Below are 8,611 nucleotides of genomic sequence, written 5' to 3'. Positions count from 1 at the left end.
CTAAACCTTAGTCTTTACCTTTTGTTTTATTTTATTTTATTTAGTTTATGTTTATCCTTTAATTTTCAAAACTCAAAATTCAAACTTTTTTTGGAACTAGGTTAGGGTAAAATTAGTTTAAATATAAGTTGTTTTTTCAAAAATACAATTCTCTGTGCGTTCGACCTCGCATTTGCAATCCATTAAACTAGAATCGATTCGTGCACTTGCGAATTAAATAAATTTGCACAACAATGCTCAACTAATGGTTAAAACGGCATAATCAGGATTCAGGGACACTTGAATGAATGATGATATGTGTTTCTTTCGCCTCATTAAAATTAAATAAATTTTCTTGAGCAATTGACACTTGTGAATAACAGACGTTATAAACTGACATAAATGTAAAGTCCAATCAAAGGCATTATGTTAAGTTTGGTATAATATTTGCATATCGATAGTGTAATAAATCATTGGAAAGAAGTGCTAATATAAATCTCAAATAAGGATAACCTTGGAGATAAGAAATTGAATGAAAAATTCAATACAAGTTTACATGTGGTTACTATGTAAAAATCATTAATTGTAGTTTGGGTGTGGGCTGTATTCCCAACTATGGATAATTAATGTTATTTGCTTAGATTATATAGCAAGTAAAGTCACCACTAGTATGTCGTCAATAAGACACATATGGTAAAAAGGTGCAATCAGATGAAATAACATAAGTGTGTACACATCAAAGAATGTTATAATCTGATAACTGTCTGCAAGTATTAGCAGTGAGTAGTTGACATATTTTTTGGTACCAAAGGTAATCATGTACAACTGAGGTTTTATTACCGATCATAATAGTATGATCAAGTGGGAGATGAAGGTACATAGGATGATCACACTATTATAAGTGTGGTTATATCCACACCAGATTGTATAATATATACAGGAATGTAATATAACTTCCAGTGAAAGTAACCAGTCAAGAGACACAACTCTTGGTCAAGAGTTGAGTTAGGACTTTATTTATAGAGTCCCATGAGAATACAAACACAAGCCATTGGATTTTACGTTAGTTTTGTTACGTAAGTTTCTGTATTCTCAAGGTCTCTTGTTCTCCACAGGATTTTCACCCTAACGGGAGAAATCCTTCCTGAATCCTGAAGATTATTCTACAATTCCTACATACAAATTCCATCAGAGCCAGCCGCAGGTCGTGTCGTCGCGGTCGTTCCAGGTGGTGAGGGAGCCGGTTGAGTCGAAGAGACTGCGCTTGATTGCTGCAGAAAAAGGCTGTCTTGGCTCAAAGACTAAGCCGGCAGAGGAGAGAGTAAGAGGAGGAAGAGAAGTGGAAAGAGAGAGAGAGAGAGAGAGACTTTTGGTTGAAAGAAGAAAGTTAACGGAAGGGAGACGATTTTTTTTTTTTTTTTGTTGGTAAATTCACATTAGGCGTTAGCCTTGTAAGGGTTAAAAACCCATACAACTATAGCATGTAAGCCTTGCCCTAACTAATACAGTAACAAATATTTCAATAACATGTGGAGAATATTTTCATAATATATTGAGAATATTACAAAAATATGCCGTCATAAATATGGCAATACAGGTTAGTATTTTTGAATATACAATAATATTCTAACAGCATCAAAGGATATATCTAGTGCCTATACCCATCGTTTGATACATGTACAGTCTTGGTGCACTTTTAGTTTCAGCTTCATCTATAACATTTAGCTCGTCAAATAGTAAATGAATTCCCAACTTCTTCACTTGTATTTCACACTTCATCCCTTCATGCAGGAGTACCTTGACGAATAGCTCTATTTCGTCTCCACTTTTCATCTCAAGTTCATTTTCATGCAATTCCCTCACCTGTACAAATATATGATCTTCACAGCTATGAACAATGTTGTTCCACAGTGTGCACGTTGACCTGAAGTACTTGGTGGGGTTCCTAGTTTTATTACAGAATCTCCAAGCCCAATTACCTGAGTCTCTCGATACTTCCTTGTCTGCTGCATAAACAACACAAAGAAGCACCTTGCCAATTTTACTCAAAAACCAAGGTACACGAAAGGATATTAAAGAACCAATTGTCTGATGGCCAAACCAACTTGGAATCTCACTTCCGGGGATGAGAAGGAAACAACCGCCAGGTGCCTTGCACATCATCTATTTCAAAAAAAATGTTTGGGTCAAAAAATGAGAGAGAAAGAGAGAGAGAGAGAGAGAAAGAGAGAAAGAGAGAACCTGGAGAACACTCTCCCTAAAAGCAGGTGATAGATTGTTGCACCTTCCCATAACAACTCTTGATCCAGATTGCAATCTCTTCAACCTTTGAATCTCAATCAACTTGTGGCAATTATGAAGGTAAAAAGATCCTGAATTCTCATTCGTCCAAATTAAGATTCTTTCCAATGATGTGCAGCCATTTGCTCCCAAATTCGGTACACTTGTGCGGAATGAAATTGATTGAAGAGCAGTACACTCATGCACAGATAAATCCCGTAATCCAGGAAGACGGCAAATAGAACTAGGCAAGTTACGAAAATTGTTTCTTGATAAATCCAACACCATGAGTGAAAATAAACATTCAAATTCAATGGGAAATTCATCTTCAGACAAATTGCACCCATCAAGAACTAGCTGTGTCAGGTTTGTCAAAGCACATATTTCTGAAATGGAAGGTAACAAACTTATGAGGCTGGAGCTTTCGAGCGACAACGATGATGAGGATGGTCTTCCACATCCAGATAATGATATAACTCCGGGGGAAGGTTGTTGCTTAGTAGCAATTCTGTTTGCGTGCAAGCATTTTAAAGCCTTCATTTTTCCTAATTGCTCCGGTAACTTGTCAAGTTCTAAGCAATCAGACAACTCAAGAGTTTCAAGAATCTCTAAGTTAGAAATGCTACTTGGAAGATTTCTAAGCTTCTTGCATCCACCTAAATTTAGGTAAAGAAGTCTTGTTAGAAGTCCAATAGACTCATGAACTTCAACCAAGCTTATACAACCTTCAAGTACTAGTTCCTTTAGACTTGAGGTTTGTAAGAACTCCGGTGATTCGATGAGACAATCACATCCACGTAATGATAAAGTTTCGAGATTCTTCAAAAGGCTAAACGAGGATGGTAGTCGCTTGATAGCAATGTTGTCTGCACACAGCTTCGTTAAAGCCATCATACTCCCCAGTTGTTCCGGTAACTTGTCAAGTTCTAAGCAGCCAGACAACTCAAGAGTTTCGAGAAGTTCTAAGTTAGAAATGCTACTTGGAAGACTCCTAAGCTTCTTGCATCCACCTAAATTTAGGTAAATAAGTCTTTTCAAAAGCCCAATAGACTCATGAACTTCAACCAAGCTTGTACAACCTTCAAGTACCAGTTCCTTTAAACTTGAGGTTTGTAAGAACTCCGGTGATTCGATGAGACTATCACATCCACGTAATGATAAAGTTTCGAGATTCTTCAAAAGGATAAATGATGATGGTAATTGCTTAATACAAATGTTCTCCACACATAGCTTCGTCAAAGCCGTCATATGCCCTAATTGCTCTGGTAACTTTTGAAGATTAAAACACTTGGACAAGAGAAGAGTTTCAAGAGATTGTAAGTTAGAAATGGTGCTCGGAAGATTCCTAAGGTTCTTGCATCTTTGTAAATTCAGCAAAACAAGTCCTTTGAGATATCCAATGGACTCGTGAACTTGAACCAAGCTTGTGCAACCCTCAAGTATTAGTATCTCCAATTGTGGGACTTGTGAGAAGTCTGGTGATTTGGTGAGATATTTGGAATTGCTGAGATTAAGGACCTTCAACTTATTGAATCTCTGTGAAACAAAATAAAGAAAAAATAATTTCTTGTAAGTTAAATATTAACATTAATAGTGAAAAAATTAAAACAAAAACACTCTTAAGATTTGCTATACTTTCTTTGTCTTCCAAACTTGTTCGACATTACTATTCTGCATGTCAAGAACAACAAGGTCCTCCAGATGAAAATCCTGTGGTAGAGATTCCATAGGACACTTATGCCAACAAAGCCATTTTAGTTCTTTAGAGAGATGTTCATAAGATCCTGTGAGATATACAGAATTGATTTGGAGCAATCTCAAATTCTTCATATTCGAAAATGCTTTAGTTTTCAAATGCACATCTTCAAGTACAGGGAGATTTAAGATGAGACCCTCAACTGTTTTTGATCCCTGGCAAAAAGATGGTTGGATTAGCAATGCACATCTTCATCTTGTGTAAAGCTAGAATAACTTTGAACTATAGTAGGCATATATATTTTCACCATAATTCAAAAAAGAATAATAAAGTGATTTGAACATGATTAGAATTGCTTTAAACATGATTTCATACCATTTCAATGTTGTAAACTACTTGAATTGATTTAGAGAAGTTTTCCATTTAAAGTCAATCTTTTGAGTTACGATGATGCACTATTCAAAATATAAAGCATGCAAGGCAAAAAGGTAAATCTCTCGTGCATACCTACATAACACGTATATTACGTACATGTGCACATGTTTACATATGTAAATGCATATGCCTCTTACCGTACGGTTGTCCAGTACATTTGAGACATCCTTGTGAAACCACAACCTACTGCGTTTTCCAAGATGTTTGGGTGACTCTTCACGTACAATTTCTCTTCCCATATCTCGAATCAGATTATGCATCTTCAACTTATTTTGGTAATCAATTGTCACAAGTGACATCTGAATGAGAATAGGAATACCAATCCCTGGAGAGAAATTACACCCGTCGAGTATTTTGATAGCATACTCTTTGTCTATACCGACAAAGAAACATGCAACATCAAGGAATATGTCCTTGGTAGAACTGTCCAGTGAATCAAAACTTATTCTAAGTATTTTTTGAATCTTGTCATGAGGTGTACTTTGTAGTTTTTCCAATTTACTTTTCCATTCATCAATGCTTCTTCCTTTGAGAAAAGAACCCAAAATCACAAGAGCTAATGGAAGTCCTCCTGAATACTTCACTGCACTAATCGAAAGCTCCTGATAATCATTTATTGGAAGGGCCATCCCAAAGGCATGATAGGAGAAAAGTCGAAGAGACTCCCAATTATTCAATTCTTCAACCTTATATTTTTTATGTACTTCAAGTTGAGTAAGCAACTGCTCATCTCTAGTTGTTACAATGATTCTACTTCCTGGACCAAACCATTGCTTTTCAACTAATTTGTGTAGTTCTTCAAAGTCATCCACATCATCAAGAATAACAAGAAACTTTTTTCCATGAATTCTTTCCTTAATTATATTGATTCCTCTATCAACATTACCAATCTTCAAATTCTTCTTCAAGATATCATTAAGAAGTTGTTCCTGCAAATGAACTAAGCCACTGGGCTTTTCTAAACTTTCTTTAATGTTTGGAAGAAAACTACTTCCTTCAAATGCAACACATATTTCATTATAGACAGCTTTTGCTAGGGTTGTTTTACCCATTCCACCCATTCCGTAAATACCCAGAATGCAAACATCACTTGTTCCAAGATTTAATAAATCTTTAATATGACGAACACGAGACCCCATTCCTATTGGGTGTTTGGCAACATCCAAGTGAGCGGGGTTCACTTTACACAAAACTTCTTCAACAATCTCTTTGATGAATCTCGATTCATACCTGATTATTATAGTTCAAATGAAAAATTGAACAAAGTAAGCACAAGAAAAGAAAACGAAGAAAAAAAAATTATAATTCATCAGGGCACAAAATAAAGGTTATCATCCTAGTCATTTGAGAATAATATGTCATGAAGACAATTAGATTTTATCATATTGATAATTATTATTTAAATATATTTCTCGATAATTTCTTCTCCTATTGACATGCCATAATTTTTATTTTATTTTATTATTATTTTTTTTGTTTCTTCTCAAATGTATGATATTTTAATTAAAAAGCAATCTTAGAGTTGGTAGATCTAGAAAAAAAAAAAGGGTTCTCTCTTTAGATGGCAAGATCTTGAGATACTGATAGAGTAGGCACAAAACATAAAACAATCAACTGATTCAACTCAATCAATAATTTTCTTCAATCCATTTAGCTTAATGCTACTTTTTATCAATTTTTGTCTAAAATTTAAATAGAAAGAAAATGACAAAAAAAATAAAATAAAATAAAAGAAAAGAAAAGCATGAAAAATTACAAGAGTCCATAGCATAATACCCATTTGCAACGCTTTCGAGATCCCAACCAGAACAATTCGCAGCTTCAGTAAGGGCTTTCCTCCAACTCTTTATCCTCTCCATATCAAACTGCTTTTTATGCCTAGAAAAGGCTTTTGCAAAAGTTCTAATCTGTTTTCGAACATCCGAGGGGGCCACATGATAAAATATTGGAAGAAGAGTGTGGCCTATGGTATTCTTACAATTCACGATCTCCACAAGTTCATCAAGGCACCACCAGGAAGAAGCATAGTCTTTGGAAAAAACCACAATGGAAATTCTCGATCCATGAATCGCATTGCGTAGTTCAGTAGAGATGGGCTTTCCTCTTTGAAGCTCTTTATCATCTCGAAAGGTACGAATTCCGACTCCCTCCAAGGCGGAGTAGAGGTGATCGGTGAAGTTCTTACGGGTGTCTTTACCACTGAAACTTAGGAAGACGTCGTAATTCCAATGAGGTTTGGAAAAGGAGGTACTTGTTGTGCTTGAGCTTGACCGGACTGCAAAAGGAGACAAATCCTATGAGAAACAAGAGGGGGTAGAGCCTGTATAACGGTGTAATCAAGATTTTCCTTTTTTTTTTTTTTTTTTTTTTTTCAAATTGAAAAATGAGAAAGATTTGTTAAACATAATTCTAAATACAAACTTATGCAAGATGAAAAATAAAGAATCAGTGTCTTTTAGATTTATTTATAAGGAAATGCTAGATGCTCTCCTCATATTCTCTTGGTATCCTCATAATCTTAGGTGGATATTATTTTCTAAAAAAAAAAAAAGAATGTGATACTTATTTCACTCACTTGTTTTTTTAAAAATAATATCCACCTAGAACTATGAAGACACCAAAAAAACACGAGAAGAGCACATAACATTTCTCTTATATTATCAGTTTTATTTAGTTTATTAGTATTTAATTTTTTTACTTTAAGTTATTTTGTAATTCAACAAATGGCTTGGCCCAAAGTTAGTCAAATTCATTTATTCTCAAATTTAGTCAAATTCATTTATTCTCAAATTGTTACAAAAAAAAAAAAAAACAATTACATACCCAAATTTCATTTAAAAACTCATAAAAACACCCAATCATAGACCTATCAGTAACAAATCAATGTATGAAAATTTCATACACCGTTATTTGCATATTGAGGTAGGATAATTGCATTATTCTTTTTCCCTTCTTTTTTTGTTTAATTCTTTGTTTTTTACATGAAGAACTTAATAGCCTTGAGGAATTCTATAAAATGAATATTATATGCTGAAATTTTAGAATCTCCAATAAACATAGAAATAACTTTAATCAGGTCGTGGTGTAAACCGGATATTTTGCATCCTCCGATAGGGAGTATAAAAAAGACTCCAGTCTATATTTGGCTTTCACTGGAGTGCTATGCTAAATTTTGTGGGAGCATCTACATCTTATTTTAAAAAATTAATTATTTAAGTTGTGTTTTCCGGGCTAATCTTGGCATAACACACAAATACAAATGCATGCACCTAACCATTTCTATTTGATCTATGAGTGAGATGAAAACATTACCGTCTTCGTTTTGTTCTTCGACAACCTGGGAGGCCTCGTTTTGGTCTTCGGATTCTGGCAGTGGAAAGCAGAAAGGCAAGCATCGTCGTATGACACTGATGATTTGGTCCATGGGTGGTAGAGTGGTAGATAGAGAGGGATGGCGGGGTAGTTTGCAGAAGATAGAGACCGATGGTGGGGGGTAGTTTGTGAAAGAAATCGGAGTTTGAGGGCAATATTAGGGGAGAAGTGAGAAGTGTGGGGAGGTTAACGACAATGGGTATTAACGCTCAGTTTCTGGGTTTGATGGCCGAGAGTCCGAGACTTGGATTTGGATTTCTGGGTTACCAAAAAACAGAGATTTTGGGTTGAGAGAGAGAGAGAGAGAGAGAGAGAAAGGATCGAAGACGGAGATGACCAAAGCAGCAAGGTGTGTTTATTACTACACATTGACTTTGGCTCTCGGTGGTGATGATTGATTGCGTGGGTCGCTGTCGGTTACGTAGTTTAAGTGACAGCGCAACAAGCTACAATTGCTCTCACGCACTTTCCTAGCACCTTCAAACGCTACAATTGCATCAGGCCTTGATGGCTGTGTTTGGCAAAGGTCAGAATTGGATCTTTCTTAAAATTAATTTTAATATTTTTACTTTTTATATATATTAATTATTTTTTTATTATTATTTAAATAAAAAATTATTATAAAATAATTTTTTTTATTTTTTTATACAAAATATATATATATATTTTTTTCTCATATTAATCAAACTTATTATATTATCATTCTATTTTCTTTTTTTCATTCCATTGCCAAACACAGCAAAGATGTTAAGATATTTTTTTCAGGAAGAATTGGTTAAAAAACTGTCATGTTAATATTATAAAAATATATATATAAAATTAAAAATATTGCTTCTAACTATTCTTATA

General features: G+C 34.6%; 1 protein-coding gene across 1 annotated transcript; it reads right to left on the bottom strand.

Annotated features, from left to right (window-relative positions):
* Positions 1 to 1,502: 1,502 nt before the first annotated feature.
* On the bottom strand, positions 1,503 to 8,087 carry LOC132190719 (uncharacterized). The gene is made up of 6 exons (XM_059605768.2): positions 7,703 to 8,087; positions 6,167 to 6,665; positions 4,528 to 5,620; positions 3,895 to 4,170; positions 2,221 to 3,795; positions 1,503 to 2,142 (listed from the first exon to the last, which is right to left on the bottom strand). The coding sequence occupies exons 1-6, from the start codon at positions 7,812 to 7,814 to the stop codon at positions 1,615 to 1,617; spliced, it is 4,083 nt and encodes a 1,360-aa protein (XP_059461751.1). The 5' UTR covers positions 7,815 to 8,087; the 3' UTR covers positions 1,503 to 1,614.
* Positions 8,088 to 8,611: the final 524 nt, after the last annotated feature.

This window comes from Corylus avellana, chromosome 9 (genome assembly GCF_965113065.1).
Source record: "Corylus avellana chromosome 9, dhCorAvel1.hap1.2, whole genome shotgun sequence".
Taxonomy (NCBI): domain Eukaryota; kingdom Viridiplantae; phylum Streptophyta; class Magnoliopsida; order Fagales; family Betulaceae; genus Corylus; species Corylus avellana.
The sequence above is the reverse complement of the archived record's forward strand: the minus strand, read 5'-3'. Positions and strand labels throughout refer to the sequence as shown.